We start from the raw sequence: 16,505 nt of genomic DNA, 5'->3' as shown, positions 1-16,505 counted from the left end.
GGGGTGGATATACACTGCACACACACACGTAGTGAACCAGATCCTCAGGAGGTGTAAATTAGCATGGCTTTATTGAAGGTCTGTTTCTATATTATGTGAAGTAATTATCTTCTGCAGCTGACACAATAAAAAAGGCTAAATAATAACAAAATAAATTTGAGCAGGAACTCATACAGGAAACTTAGATGAAAATTCATATTATACAGTTGATAACCCTCTGTATCAGTTATGAGTTATTTTACAGTGATCTAGAAAATTTGAAAATTGATTTTCCACCACACAACAGATGACCTTTAATTTTCCAAATCTCATTCATAATCTGATCTTTCTTGTGTGATCTTTCAAAAATAGCATGATAGTTTTACTTCCAGGAGAAGTATTTTGTAATATAGAGCACAGTAGTTTTTAAAGGGTGTATATAATACACTTCCAGTATGTTTCAAGGAAGATCAAGTGCAATCATTAAGGCTAAAAAAGATTAATCTTCAACTAAAAGATACAGAATAGAAATAGATTTTGGAATATCTAAAATCCGTATATTTGAACATTTGCTTTCTCTGGTTTATGCTCCACAGAGAGCTTTGATCTTGACAACTGGGATTTCTCTGTACAGAATATCTTCAATATATTACAAAATATGACAATAACAGATTTACAACAAAGGATACCTAACTGTTTCCTAGGAAAAAGAAAAGGAGTACTTGTGGCACCTTAGAGACTAACCAATTTATTTGAGCATGAGCTTTCGTGAGCTACAGCTCACTTCATCAGCTCACGAAAGCTCATGCTCAAATAAATTGGTTAGTCTCTAAGGTGCCACAAGTACTCCTTTTCTTTTTGCGAATACAGACTAACACGGCTGTTCCTCTGAAACCTGTTTCCTAGGAATGGCACAGTTCTAGACATTAACTGTACAGCTGGATTAAAACTCAGGAAAATTTATATGGTTCTTGCATGATAATTTACCTGGTCATATTAATCACCTAGATTTTTGTTATTAAATCTTTCTTCATTTTTACAGAGTAACAAAGACACACATTTTGCGACATTGTCAGGTAAAAATCACTGCTGTGTGTGTCTAGTGTAGGAAGGAAGATGGCTATAAAGAGAGAGGCTTAGAAAAGAAGAGAGTACCAGGGAGAGGAGAGAGATCCCCCTACAGAGACTCAGGGTATGTCTACACTACCCACCGGATTGACGGGCAGCAATCGATCCAGCAGGGGTCGATTTATCGCAGCTAGTCTGGACGCAATAAATTGATCCCCAAGCGCTCTCCTGTCAACTCCTGTACTCCACTGCCGCAAGAGGCGCAGGCAGAGTCGATGAGGGAGCGGCAGCGGTCAACTCACTGTGATGAAGACACCATGGTAAGTCGATCTAAGTACGTCGACTTCAGCTATGTTATTCGCGTAGCTGAAGTTGCGTAACTTAGATCGATCCTCCCATTGTGTAGACCAGGGTTCAGGGCTCAGGGAGAGAGAGAGATAGAAGAAATGTATAATGACCCAGTAGGTGACTCATTTATCAGCTACACTTGTTACTCCTGGGGGCATCTGTGCCAAAAAATTAAAAATTCTTCAAATTTTATTTGTCAAAATAATGCTACATAATATTTATCTTGGTAATTTATTTCAAAATACCTGTCAACAAGTATGTCTGTAACAATACAGACACACAATACTCCTCATAAGAAATGGAAAGGGATGTGGATATTTTTTGCTGTTTTTAAAATTAAATAGGCAGCTAGTTTTGTTTTTAAAATTATTATGAAGAACAAGTTTAAGCTTTGTTGTAATGTGCGTTGTTTGCCTGGACTGTTCAAGACCTGAATGCTTGTGTAGGAGGAACACTTTGAGTTGGCTTCTTAAATACTTTCATTTTGTTTCAAATCTGATACTCCTTGATGAAACAGAAGCCTTGTCTTATAACAGGCTTATTCAAAGTGATACAAGCTACGAACTTGAGATCTTGGAAGAGTGTTGCCATTTTCATAATGTAATAAAAATACTGTAATGATAAATCATTAATAATAAATAGTGTGTCATAAGCATGTCATAAAAACAAATTTTATATTTCCAAGATCATTGCTTTTATAATTTATACTCAGGTAAAGGAGAAAATCCCAGGAAATATTCATTTTTAGGAGGAGGTTCACGAGACTTGACATTTTCGTGAAAGGGATTCACAGGTTGTTAAAGTTTGGGAACCACTGCTCTAGCTCCCTCTCCTTCCCCCCAGCAGTTCTTCTATGTGTGAGCTGGGCTCTACTGGATCCAGTGGCCCCTAGTGGCAGCCAGCAGCACTGCAGCCCATTTCTGTGGGGGAAAGGAAATTCTGCGTGCACGTTAATTTCTGCAAAATTCTGCACAGTGGCGCAGAATTCCCCCAGGAGTAAAGACTTGTATATAAAATACAATTGCATAGCGAAGTCTGTAACTAAAAGAAAGTGCATCAATCCTGCAACTTTTTGAGTTCTTGCCATTATTTGTATGAGTTTTTCTGCAATTTCTGATAAGTTTTATACCAGTCCCTGACTTCTAGAGACGAACTGTGTTTGCACCTTTGCAAAATAAGCCATTTGGCTACAAATGCAGCCTGAAGGAACTAGAGTTTTTGACAATTCGTAAAGCCTCATTTTTATCTGCCTCTGACCTAGGGCTTGTCTACGCAAACATTTCATTTACTCCAAGCTGGGGTGAGACACTGGCTGCACTAGCCTGCTGCAGTGTAACTGTTTGTGTGCATGCTGCTGATGTGAACTAACAGTCTGCCTATGCGCTTTGATTTAGTCCTGTTTCAAAGAATACTAGATCAAAGTGCTCTAACGAATTTTTAACATCCATCCCCAGGGAACACAAAGTTACACTGTAGCAGGTTAGTGAGGGCTAGAGTCAAACCACAGCTTTCTGCAGTCTAATTGTTTGTGTAGGCAGTCCCTAGTATGAGAGTTTCAGTGTTAAAGGAATATTATTAACATTTAACATAAAGTTTGTTCTGTTACACACCTCTCTCTAACAGCCTTAATAATACTGTTATGTTATTGCTTGAAGAAACAGAAATGTGGGACTTCCCTCTTAGCAATTAAAAACAAGTGTTTATTATTTAGTTTGAAAGAAAGAGAGGGAGAGAGAGAGAATGTTAGCACATTAGCTTAATTACACTAAAAGAAAGAATCCTTTAGGGATCAATCCTGGAAAGACCTGATTAGCCTGGCCTCTATCCAACAAAGTACTTTAAACACTTGGGCAGTCTCACTGAAGTCAATGGAATTACATACATGCTTCTAATTAAGCACATTCTTGAGTGTTTTGCTGGATTGTGGCCAGAGTGCTCAGCACCTTGTAGGATCAGGCTTGAAGTGCAGCATTATAGTGCTAACACAAATACACTTGCCTTTGTTTTCTGCTTGCTTAGTACTGCCTGAAGGTGTGATTTTGATTGTTTTTAATTAGGAGTGGATTGGAATTACTGTTCAGAATTTGAACATATCCTCTATTCATTGTCTTGGTTTTTCATAAGGGGCCCTGATGCTGATTGCCTGGATGACCACAGGAAGTATAGGAATGATATTTGCTAGGTATTTGAAGAATGCCATCAGAAAAAGTCTCCTTGGCAAAGATATTTGGTTTCAGGTATGTAAATAAATGGAACAAAAACTATCAATGACTATAACAGCATCACTGGCAAAATGAAATGATACAATGGGCAAACAAGTGAAAAGAAAAACTCTGATAAGATTGTTTTCTCTATTTCGTCTATGATTTTGCAGTGAAAATGGAGAAACCGTTTCTAAACAATAACTGATCAAAGGGAAGTATGTGTACACACACACTCACAAAATGCGTAGGTCATCCCATTTATTAGAAAAAACATCTGGAACTTTTATATCCAGTAAATGGTTATGAAAAATGACTATATTAACAAAAATCAGGGTTGGTGGCACTCAAAACAAAGTAGAAGATTCAGTACCCTACAAAGAGACTAAATGTGTAGCAAATATTATTCATTATGAACAGTTTGACCAGCTCTAATGTTTGAAGAGAGTATTTAAACAATGTTGAATACTACAGAACATCACAATCATATGCATGACATTATTTTGGTTAACAACAAGAAGGAGAAAATGAGATCAATACGCTTTAGGAAATAAAAGGCCAACACAGGAAAGTTCTTGCATGATGTAAAGAATGCCAGTTTACACCTCTTGCTCTCTTCTTTTTTGTAGGGTTTATTCCAGGGTAAGGAAAAGGCATGTCAGTAGTGTGAGGAGGTAGAGCTGGATGACAGTGCACTCTAGCAGCTCTGTGTCTGCTCTAATTTTTTTTGCTGGGGAACCTTTTTTGCACCCATATGCTCTCAGGGTCAGAGAAGGTATAACAGGGTAGCTTAGAACCACCTGTGCCTCCCTTTCCTGCAGTGGTGTCAAACTTGGATCTAAGAAGTTGTAAAATAATCATTGTTAACGAAAACTTTGTTTGAATTTCCACACTATTGATAAATTTAAAAGGGTCATCTTAGATACCACATGACTTGTAATGCCTCATCACAAACATGGAAGTTAAGAACAAGCTCTGAATTTATTGCCTTAATTTGGTGGTTTGACCACAGCTATTAGCTGAATTGTTATAAATTCTTTTGTATTTCATGTGTCTAAGTTATGGCTATTCACAACTGTTCAATGGAGGGTACTGCTATCAAAAGATTGTCATGCAGTTCTATGGGAAGTCTCATTGAAAATATCCTCCTTGGTGCAATAGTCCTCTGTGTAGTAAAATTAGTACACAATGACTGTGCTGCCTGGAGTGTTCAGAGTGATGCACTTACTTGACATGATTCGCAAGAAGCTGTTATCCTGGAGGATCTCTTAATACCAGGGGTGTTGGTCAGACGCTTGACCACTGAATGTATTTATTTGATGTTCATGGTAGATTCAGATTCTTGAGAATGGAAGCTTTCATTAAAAAAAGAAAAGGAGTACTTGTGGCACCTTAGAGACTAACCAATTTATTTGAGCATAAGCTTTCGTGAGCTACAGCTCACTTCATCGGATGCATACTGTGGAAACTGCAGAAGACATTATATACACAGGTGATCTCCTCCCAGGTGGGAGGAGGTATTGTTTCATGGTCTCTGTGTATATAATGTCTTCTGCAGTTTCCACAGTATGCATCCGATGAAGTGAGCTGTAGCTCACGAAAGCTTATGCTCAAATAAATTGGTTAGTCTCTAAGGTGCCACAAGTACTCCTTTTCTTTTTGTGAATACAGACTAACACGGCTCTTACTCTGAAACCTGTCATTAAAAAAATAAGTTCATAACCTGGGATTTTTCAAAGGAGTCTATGGAACTCCCAGCCCAAGTCCATGTGATTGAGAAGATAGTCTTCCCAATGCAGAACAATGTAGTGCTGTTCTAGTCAGCCTGAAATGGCAGCTAAGACAGGCATGAACAGTCTTATGGCAGTTTATTTAACTTATGTTGTTTCTGAAGCTTAACAATGGCACTTAAGCCCATATTTTTCAAAGGTAGCCATACCATCTCATGCCTAATTTGCACATGTAGTTACCATGATTGTCATAGAAATTTAGCAATTACACACCCAAATGGTCAGTTGTCATCAGTGGGAGATCTGCCGTGAATCAAGGCCAATATATCACCCTAAATTTGTAGGCTCTTGCTGTGGAGCACACTTAAACATAATTCAGCCTTCTTTGTATAATGAATTTGACCCTCCCATTCTATGTGATATTACTGTGTATTGGAGCCAAATTTTTCCCTTTTTTGGAAAATGGTGCGGACAGAAATATGCTTATTTTCATGCAATTGACATAGCAGTCAAAAAGTGTTTCTCTGGTTAGAAAACCATACACATCTTGAAACCATAAAGGTGCCCAGTGCATTGCTTGGGGTATATATGTATGACATGGTGTGAACAGGGAGATGAAGATGATAATTTGAACATTGTATAGAAGCATCATTAGCTATGTTTTTTGCTGAGTAGACTGAATTGCCTCAGAACCTGATATGTAGATGTTGTTGTTACATAGTGCTATCAGCAGATGGAGACAGAGAATATATAAAATTTACAAAGAGTACCATAGCAGCTGAACTGTACCCCATTCCTCCCTGACTCCCGGCAGCTGGGGATCTCACCAGGTGGACTAAGCTGTTTGGTTTCTCACACTACAGTTTTCAGTTTCACAGAGCTCACTTAAAGCAAAATGTTCTAATTAGGGCCTAGATGGTACCACCCTTACTCACCCAGAAAAGCTCCAACCCAGATGGTCCCAGTGACTTCAGCATGAGGCTGTACAATCCGTGGGGCCCTTGGTACCTAAAGTTAGACATCTTGGGGCAGTTCTTCAGCTGGTGAAAATTATCAGAGCTCCACTGAAATCAAACGAGCTGCGACAATTTACACCAGCTATGGATCTACCGCATAATTACTGACCCAATTTTCAGAGGTTCAGAATTGATCTTCCACAACTCCCATTGATGGGAAAATGTTGACCTTAGTTTTGAATGTAACATACTCCACAGCATAGCATTTTATTTTCTCCTTTCCCCTTTGCTCATAATGGAAAGTGAGCTGACCATTTTTGGTATCTTTACTTCTTCCTCAGAGGCAAAATTCTCTCCTGTTGCTTTATGTAGATTTCTGAAATTATTAATTAACTAAATGTAAGCCCTTGGTTTGATAAGAAGTATTTTAGTTACAGCTATTTTGGGATAGGCGGGTGAACGCAAGAATTCCATTTCTGCTACTTAATCATGTGACCTGCTGTATGGTAGAGTTTTCTAGAAATTCAAATGTTGGTAATAAAGAGTTAATTCATTGACCTGTAGATAGACATTTTGCAAACTGTTTATAAAGTAGCTACTTGTCAAACACTAACCAATACACTGTCTTCTAGTGGTGCCCTTAAAAAATGAAAGAGATTCTATGTTCAGATAAAACACACATATATGTGAAGCTGAATGAATCAATGGATAATCAAAGGCAAAAATAGAATAATATTTTTCATCACTTTAAGTGAACCTTTACCAACTTTGTCTCTAACCATACATATTAAGATCTTACAAATTTCCAATATCTAACAAACTGTGCACTTTTTCAGTTGTGTACTAACATAATAATTCTTCAACTTGTACTATTGCAATAAGACAACAAACACATTAATATATACTGTGGATGAGTTTAATAACCTGTAATTTGTTTTTACTTAGATTCATTTGTCTCTGATGGTGATAACCATCGCAGAAACAATAACTGCTTTCATACTGGCCTTTGTAGCAGCAATGGGATGGGCTAGTGTAAGTTTTATCCAGTTTCTCCCCACCAACTTTCTTGGTTCACGCATTATAGAAAACATTTCCTTCTCGTTTTGGTGCCTTCAAATGTAAATACAGAACTGAGTGTTTCACTAAAAACCTTCCAGTGTATAACCCACTGCTGTTAGATTGTTATGCCCTTTTGCTAGTTTAAGAAAATTGTTCATATGCAATATAATCTCTCATGTCATTCATATTCTAGACACAATACATCCTGCATTTTGGCAGGAGGTTAGACAAATGACCCTCGTAGTACCTTCTAACCCTATGATTCTGTGATCCCCTTTATTTATTTCTTGCCATTATGATGTACTGAGTAGCTGATGAAGTAATTTCTCTACCTGTTCTGTCACCTCTTATCTCTCCTTGTTTGTTTCACATCTCAGCTATATACATGCCATCTTTCCCTATCCTGGAAAGCTGCTTACCTTATTCTTGTCAGAGATCAGCCTGAATCAGAGGCCTAGAGCCAAACCCTCTGAATCCCTGAAACTCTCAGAAAGTTTGTGTCCAAATGTCACATCTGTGATGGGGCTATCTACATAATTACTCTGAATCAGAACTTCTCACAACCTTGGGAAGTTTCAGATCTGGAATCCAGGTTGTGTAATTCATGTTGCAATTACAGGTCCTGATCCTGCAAAGGGATTACGTCACTCCTTACTGCTGAGCAGAGTGCCACTGATGGCAATGGGACTGCTGTGGAAGTAAGGGTGTGCACATGCAGATCACTTTACAGGATCAGAGCCATATAGCTACTTACCTAACTTCCTGTCTGTAATGTTTTTTTATCTCGCCACGTAACATACCGTAACACATGACCCTATTTTTACTTTTTCTTATCAAAACACAGTTTTTCTTTAACAAAAAATGCTGCTCAGCATAATCAGTATTACCTAAAGTTTGAAGGGAAAGGGTTAGGATTGTTATTCTGATTATTATTGTTCTTACTTACATTACCCCATCTTTGTGGGGGAGAGTGGAACTTATTTCAATACTTTACATAATGTGGAGCTAAAACTATAGATTTCTGCAAGGAAAAATAAATTTAAAGATTCATTACTATACGCTGGCCCTTTGATGGATTTATAGTAAAATTTAAGGGTCAGATTCTACTTCCAATTGGACCAGAATAAATCTGGAGTGACTTCTTTGACTTCAGTGGAGTCATTCCAGGTTTATTCTGGTATAACTGAGAGCATGATTCAGCCCTAAGCTGTCAAGAAACATCTTTAAAAGCAGCGATGAAGAAACCAAATCCCAGACATCAATGCTATGTGCTGTTCTCTTCCACAGGATGCAGAAGCCCATGCTGTCATCGGATGCATTGTCATGATTCTTTCTTTCTTTCAACCGGTGATAGCTTTTTTTCGGCCTTCTCCTCAAAGTAAAAGGTATATACATCTAAGTGATCCAACAGAATGGACTTTTAAACCTGGGTCATTTATAAAAAAGACTTACAAGGTTGTTATTCTGTAGGTCTATCACGTTGGAGCACATGTTGTATGTAGGATTTTTGAAGCCAAATCATGACGGGATGATTTGCTGGAAATTAGTTGGAGCAAAGAAGTGTGCCACAGCATGAGGAGACAGTCCTTTGAATCCACCTGCTCACTTCTAGGATTTACGCAGGGCTTCTTTGCAACAAAATAGAAAGAAGTGTAGTCACTATGGCGTGTAGTCCCTATGGCTTCCACTCACTTTTAAAGGTGACCTACATCAGGGTTTTGTATGGTTGGGGTTTGGTGGGTGTTTTCTGCTACTTTTTGCTTTTAGAAATTCAGATCCAGTCTATGCTGGAAGACTGAATGGAGAACGAGTGGAATGCTGCTATCACAAGAGTCAAAGAGGGAAGGGGAAGGGATTTTCACTGAGACCGTTTAAAACACTTATTGTTTGGTTTTGTGAAGACCTATAGAACTCAACGACTAATTCACTATTCTGGAGAAAAAGAGACTGTGTTAAAGATGCAACAACCCAACCCTTTTCATATACAGCTGGAGGTCCTCCAGCAAACAAGGGGGGCAAGCTAGACTTAGCACATGGTAAACAAACAAAATAACCCTAAAAGCCAAGCAGCAGAAACAAATACTAAGTCTTACCAGCCTTCTTTTTATATTAAAAAGAAGGGAAAGGAAATCAGTCCAATTAAAAAAATCCTCCCCTGCTCCACCCATGGTCTGTGTGGTGGCAGTAAGATACTTCCCCCTATTTGAGGATGATCTTCCTCTCCGCCACACTGTCTGGAGAGTGCGGCTTGTCCCATTCTGTGTACCTTTCTGCTCCTCCATGCCAGCTTGCTGATCAATATCAGAAGGCCCTCCCTGCCCCCCACCCCCTTCCAATGTGGCCAGAGTCTCAATATGAGCAGGGGATTAAGGTGGGTCTGACTCTCCCTTACCCTTCTACATGACCAGGTAAGAGCTATGGCAACATAACCCCTAAACTCAGATTGCTACTACAGTGGCCTCTCCCTAGAACAAGTGGTGCACATGATCTGCCCATGGCCGCCTTCTGACAAATCCAACCCATGCAGAATTAACAAGCTATTGCATGACTGATGATTGCTTCTAGATGTTAGGAAAGCAGCTTACCCAAGATTTTGAAGTCACTGTTTTAAGCAATGCTAATGGGTGGTAGCTGAAGTAGTCATCGGTGTACCTACCTTTGGATACAAGGTCATATTAGTTTTCATTTTGACCAAAGAGCTCTGTGAGCCTTCTCAGTTCTAGGATCTGCAACAACTTATTTCTTATCCATAAAAGATTTTGACAAGTGTGTTGATTGACTCATTCACTTCAAACCACAAGTTGGAATGATAGCTCAGATTCATCAGGTCTTGTATTTTCACTTACAAAAAAATTGACATCTCACTTCATTGCATTAGGTCTCTTTCAGTCCACACTTGCTAATACATGTTTCTACTACAGATGAGTCAGAACCAAAACTCCATATTCAGATACGCTTGAAATTTGGGGAGTGTTAATTTTTTTTTATCCACTTGAGAGAACAATGAGTCTTGGGAAGTTTAAGGGTCACAACAAGTAAGTTGTGATGGATTTATCAGACCCTGGTCATTCTCGACCAATACCTAGCAGGTAAGAACTCTAATTTGGAATCAGATTGTAAAAGGCAAGTGCGCAATCTTTGGGAGGTAAAGAGAAAGAGCGTGAGTGTATCCTGGAGGATGAGGAGGGCAGCAGAAGGAAACTGCAAAAAGTGGAAGGTGAGAGGATCTTGAAAAGGTTACTTCTTGTATACAGCATAACAAGCATTCAGTAACAGACTGCAAAAACAATTTTTTTTTTTTTAAATGAGAAGTGCCTTTTGCAGTTCTCTACAGGCAAATCCCTCCTATGTGAGCCATCTGCCATTTCTTTCCTGGGGTTCAGTTGAAAAATGATCTAAAGATATCTAACACCCTTAAGAACCTACAGTATTTCCCTGAGGGATTTATTATCTCTTCAGTTTTTCAAAAGTCTTGTCTGGCATGTTATTGGTTGTCTGTGTTTTTCTTTGTGAAGTAAAATTTTACCACATCACACTGCTGTCACAGAAATGATGTGTTAAATATTGTTCTTTTATATTATACCAACAGGAGATTTATTTTTAACTGGTTTCATGCTCTAAATGCTTTCATCATAAAGGTCCTGGCTGGTGAGTTGTTGTTTTAATATTTAAATAATGTGCTTATAACTACTACAGAGTCCCCTTTGGCATGCCCATATATTCAGACTAGAACTATTAAACTGAGTTTACAATTCCATTTTTAATATTATTCATCTTATTGATCAATTTTTCAGAGGAGGCAGATCTGGGAGTTGGGATAAGGACTGGCTGAAAAAATTTAATCAAAACTGTGTTTGACAAAAAATTCCTACTGAAAATTTTTCATTTAAAAACTTTGAAAGTTTCCAGTTGTCAGTTTTGGCTAAAATATGAAATAATTCAATTGTGAAATGCTACCACAGTTCTCATCAGAGTTATAGTTCAGTTAGTTGATGTCCAGTACACGTCATCCTCACAAGGCCATTACTGGGAGTCAGGAGTGGTAGGGAGTCCCATGAACTGGAAATAGAAGAGTCATTATTATCTGTGTGTGGCGGGGGGCCCTTGTGGCAGGAAGCACCCATCCTTCTCCCCATGCCCTGGCTCCACATGCTGCACCCAGAGCACTTAGGGGGCTTGAACATAACTTCAAGTGCTTTAGGCATCCAATCACATGGACTAGGGTGGTGAGTGCAGGCTTGCTGAGATAGCATTTATTTTTGGTCAGTTTCCATTTTTGTTCCTCTCCTCATCGCTCTGGTTCTGATTCCCAAGCCACTCGGCATTTGTTTTCTGCTGACATCAGCAATGCTGATGGCACCATATCCAAACTGTCAAGCCAAAAGTGCCAAGTTGGCCTGGCAGACACAGTCTAAGACAGGAGTCCTCTCTACTGCTGATGTCGCCCGGTGGGGATTCCAGGTACTGCTGCTCCCACTGCTGGTGCTGCTACTCTTGCCCTACTAAAGAAGAAGGGTGGCCAGGAAGAGAACAGAATCCCCAACCCCTTTGCTGTCCGGCCCTGATTCAGGAAAGTGCTTAAGCACAAACATAAGCTTAAGCACATGTTTAAGTTCCAATCAAGCATTTAAAGTTAAGTACAAATCCTGAATAGGGATGGTCTTTAGCAAGTGCTTAAGTGCTTTCCTGAATAAAGAAGAGACTCCCATCAGCTCTTCTCTCTTTCTTCCAAGTGCAGTGCCCTGCCACTGAGACCCCACTTGTGGCATTCACTTACCAAGCCCTCACCAATCTCCATAGGATCAAAGCACTGAGGTCAGGAGCTAACTATCTGCTTTCACAGCATATCATCTTGGCTGACACACAGGGAATTAAATGGGGGGCGGGGGCAGGAGTTTCTACAGCTTGAGCTGTACCTGATTCATATCCTCCATAGATTGGGCACAGAGGATCTGTAAAACACACCTACTAGTGGGTTACATCACCATTATTAATGCTGCTTTCCGAGCTTCTGAATAGTATTTGCAGATCAAACAATCACACTTTAAAAAATGAAACTGTCTATTGAAATTGTGAATGAAATCCAGAATGATCAATGGTTTTATATCAAGTGTGTGTTGCTTTGTGTTGTTGTTCTTTAGTTGCTGTCATATTTCTCGGACTGCAGATGCTTGACCCCTCTCCCAGCCGATGGATGGTCAAAACAATGGGAGGATTTGTAGGTTGGGAGGCATTAGTGTACATAATGCTTGATGCAAATGCTTGGTTGAAAAAGAAAGGTAAAGGTCAGCCACAGTTCATATGAAGAAATGTTTTTCTTTTAGCAAAGGCAAGAAGTAAAATGAAGACTCATAATTTTCTTGGTTATATTTTTCAGCGAAATATGAAGATCCACATAGGAAGGTAATGTTGATATCACACATTTTAAAACATTAATAAGGTGTAAAATGTTTTATTTTTCATACTGCTGAAAATAAGTTTTGCATCACTATGGGATGTGATTTTGTCAGATCTCTTGAGTTAACTGGAGTAAAGCTGAGTCAATACTCAAATAGGAAACCACCACACAAAACCCAGGGTGCTGCAGGAAGATGCATTCATAGATTTGTATTTTTTTTTAAGGCCTGAATTACGATCATCTCGTTTAGCCTCCTACGTCAGGCCCTTAGTGCATATTTTCAAAAGACCTTCAATCTTGATTTAAAGACTTCAAGTGATGTAGAATCCTTCACATCACTTGGTAAGTTGTTCCATTGGTTAAGTACAATCACTCTTACAAATTTACGCCTTATTTTCAGTCTTAATGTGTCTAGCTTTACATTTCAACCACTGGATCTTGTTATATTTTGTCTGCTAGACTAAAGAGCATTCTACTATTGGAAATGTTTTCCATGTAGGTACTTCTAGACTGTGTCAGTTCACCTCTTAACTTTTCTCTTTGGGTTGAGTTTTCAATTGGTGGCAGTGAAGTGGCACTGAATAAGTGACAGTGATGAGAGATGGGGACACTGTTACTGGAGGTGCTCTCTTTCAGATGAAAGGCAAACTGATGTGATCCCAAACATCCCCTGAAACTTTTTGCAAGTGTCGAGTTCCTAACCCCAGTACCCTGGTCAAATTCTAATTTGGATAATTACAATCTCATTACCTGTATTTAAAACCCTCAAGCATTTTCAGTTAGACACACGGCTTATGCTCTTTTCTCTTTTCGTAGTTTTCTTCAGAGTGACTCCTTCTCTAAATTCCTTCTAGTGTTGCCAAGTGTGTATTGCACTTATATCAATTCTATTTAATTATCAACAGATAGAAAACTGATACAGCTGCTTAGTATGTACTTGGGCTTTTACTAAAACTGATGTACAAATAGAATTTAATTTTATATTTTCTTTTAATAGCTCTTTTTAAATGTCTCTATCCTTTCCAGATAAAAAATGAAATGGTTCTATTTTTAATATATACATGTGGAAACCTGGCATTTTTAATAGCACTGCTTGTTGGAATTGGAAAATCCTAAAATGGACGGAATTTATCTTGGAGGAATGAAGATTATTCCTATCTTGAGATGCTTCTAGAGTAAATACAAAGAAACAATGAACACTGAATAGATGTTTTAGCAAGTTTTTAATTTTGTTTTATAAATATTTTAGGTTCTCTAATTGACACATGATCATTTTCTACACAATAATTGAGAATAATTTTTATAAGTGAGATTCCATCAGCTACTTATTGGAGATGTTCTACACGGTATAGTATGATGCAGATAATTATTTCTGACATATGAAAGGTAAAAAGGCAACATACAAATGCTAGGTGTTCAGTTGTTTCATATTACACTCCTTTCTAACCTTTGTTGATGTTTCCATCTTTAACAAAAGAGGATTTGTTTGCGTAGAGAAAAGAAAGTTGAGGACCTGATTTTCATATGACTAATTTAGACGGAGAACTGCACAGGCAAATCTCTGTGCTCACTGGGAGTCCTGTTGACTTCAGGATTTCAGTGAGGCTCAGTGCAGGCTCGGGTCCATCTGCAAGGTTCTCAGTGCAAGGTCAGGGCCACAGAGTATGTCTACACAGGATCTGGAAGGTGTAATTCTAGCTCAAGAAGATATACCCATGCTGTCTCTAATAGAGCTAGCACTCAAAAAAACAGAAGCGTCATCATGGCAGCACAAGCAGCAGGACAAGCTAGCCACACCGAATACATACGTATGGTCTTCGACAGGATCATACTCAGGGCAACTAGCCCATGCCGCTCTCATGCCACAGTGGCCATACTTCTTTTTTTAGCATGTTAGCTTAATCAGAGCTAGCTTAGCTATGTCTCCTTGACCTGGAATTTATACCTTCCAGCTCCTGTGCAGACATATTCCCAGACTACTGTAGGCTTCTGCTCCCATTGATGTCAACCAAAAAACTGCCTCTGACCTACATGGTGCAGGATCCGATCTACAGTCAGTGCCTGGCCATGTTCATGCTTGTTCAGATCTAATGGGTATTTCTAATATAATTCCCTGTTTTCAAATGCTCATAACTTTCTTTTTTAGTCTGAAAATAGGAACACAATGAAACTTTAAAATTCAGCTATGTTTTGAAAATCTTAAAGTCCCAGAACCCATGGTGTACTCTATATAAGCTTCTTTTTTTTAATTAATTATATATGATTGTAGTTTTTGTAATGCAATGTTCATATGATAAATAATAAAGCAGGTCTCAAAACAGGCTAACTAGTCCATAACCTTCAGTTGTGTACAGCCATATTATGTAGTCATCTACTGGATAGGATGTATGTGGGGCCCAAATTCTGCTCACCTGACTCCTATGAATGGTCCCACTGAACTTCAGTGGGATTTGGCCCATGGTGGATACTTTTGAATTTTTGTTGAAATATATTTATAACACTTACGATATTAAAAACAGTTATCAAAAGAATGACCCAATGTACCCTAGACTTAGAAGAACCCATTGATTATGGTGCAATAGACCTTTGGATGAAAAATGGCTTTATGGGATTTATAGGACTGCAGCTTTTACTCAATAATATATTATCCCTTTTGTCACTGCTGAGATAATAAAGCCATATCGCTGCATACAACTGTTTTATGCAGTGTTGTTGTAGCCATGTTGGTCCCAGGATATTAGAGAGACAAAGTGGGTGAGATATTATCCTTTATTGGACCATCTTCTGTTGATGAAAGAGACAAGCTTTTGAGTTTACACAGAGCTCTGGGTAAGTACCTGAAGAAGAGCTCTGTGTAAGATCGAAAGCTTGACTCTCACCAACAGAAGTTGGTCCAACAAAAGAAATTACCTCCCTCATCTTGTGTCTCTACTACGGCATTACTTTTTTAGCCAAACAGTAGGTTTGTGGTGTTATCCAAATATCTAAAAAACAAGTTTATAATGTGTAGTTCTTTAAAAACAAAAACACCCTACTACTCATTTCCATGCCAAGAAAACATGAATTTTTAAATGATCCCAAATGATGTTGCTTTACACCTACAATAAGGGGAAAGGAATAGAATTATGAAGGTGACAGGCATCTTACTTCTTGGATTTTAGGCCTCTTTCCACTAACCCAAAGCTGAATTGAACATAGTTGATCCCAAACCTGAGTTCTCAGGAATGCTAAATTATGGGACGTGCACATTCTCACCCACTTCTTTCTTACCTGAAACACAGAATTATATTCGGTTTTTTTCTTTTGAGAACTCTGTTACTGTTTTGGAAGAAGTACAGATCATGATTTTTCTACATATCCAGTAATCTGGCCTACAGTTACACGGTATAGATGTATTGGTCATGCCCCTCATCTCAGACTTATGGCTACCATTATAGTTGCTGTTACTGGTTTTTTCCCATCCAGTTGTGGTACTTTATTTGAATGAATGGTTGCAATAACCCATGCTGAGTCACACCTACTCATGGTCCAGACTGTATATGTCACCATTGTTTGATCCTTTGAAAATAAAGGGAAATATAATAAAAGTGTCGACACATCCTTAGATGTAGGCTGTGCAAACACTACTATTATATTGTTATAGCCAATGTGGTAATGAAATGTATTTTCTGGAGTTATTGCAATGGTTCCCAAAACCCCTGGTCTGTGAACCATGGAGGGTCAACAGCATACTTGGTGGTTGCGAGCTGGTCACTTTGGTGTTAGC

General features: G+C 38.7%; 1 protein-coding gene across 5 annotated transcripts in view; it reads left to right on the top strand.

Moving 5' to 3' along the window:
* Positions 1–15,060, top strand: part of LOC125641589 (putative ferric-chelate reductase 1) — a 40,572-nt gene extending 25,512 nt beyond the window's left edge. For 2 of the 5 annotated variants that reach the window (XM_048861775.2, XM_075131601.1), the window contains exons 10-16: positions 3,520–3,632; positions 7,228–7,314; positions 8,629–8,726; positions 10,931–10,989; positions 12,483–12,626; positions 12,719–12,744; positions 13,766–15,060. In XM_048861775.2, coding sequence (XP_048717732.1) covers positions 3,520–3,632; positions 7,228–7,314; positions 8,629–8,726; positions 10,931–10,989; positions 12,483–12,626; positions 12,719–12,744; positions 13,766–13,855 — 617 coding nt within the window. In that variant the 3' untranslated portion in view covers positions 13,856–15,060. Of the gene's footprint in view, positions 1–3,519; positions 3,633–7,227; positions 7,315–8,628; positions 8,727–10,930; positions 10,990–12,482; positions 12,627–12,718; positions 12,745–12,963; positions 13,082–13,765 lie in introns of all 5 variants that reach the window. The other 3 variants (XR_007358094.2, XR_007358095.2, XM_048861776.2) reach the window with 3 other exon arrangements.
* The last annotated feature ends 1,445 nt before the right edge of the window (positions 15,061–16,505 follow it).

This window comes from Caretta caretta, chromosome 8 (genome assembly GCF_965140235.1).
Source record: "Caretta caretta isolate rCarCar2 chromosome 8, rCarCar1.hap1, whole genome shotgun sequence".
Classification (NCBI taxonomy): domain Eukaryota; kingdom Metazoa; phylum Chordata; order Testudines; family Cheloniidae; genus Caretta; species Caretta caretta.
Note: the sequence above shows the minus strand (reverse complement) of the source record. Positions and strands in the feature narration are given on the sequence as shown.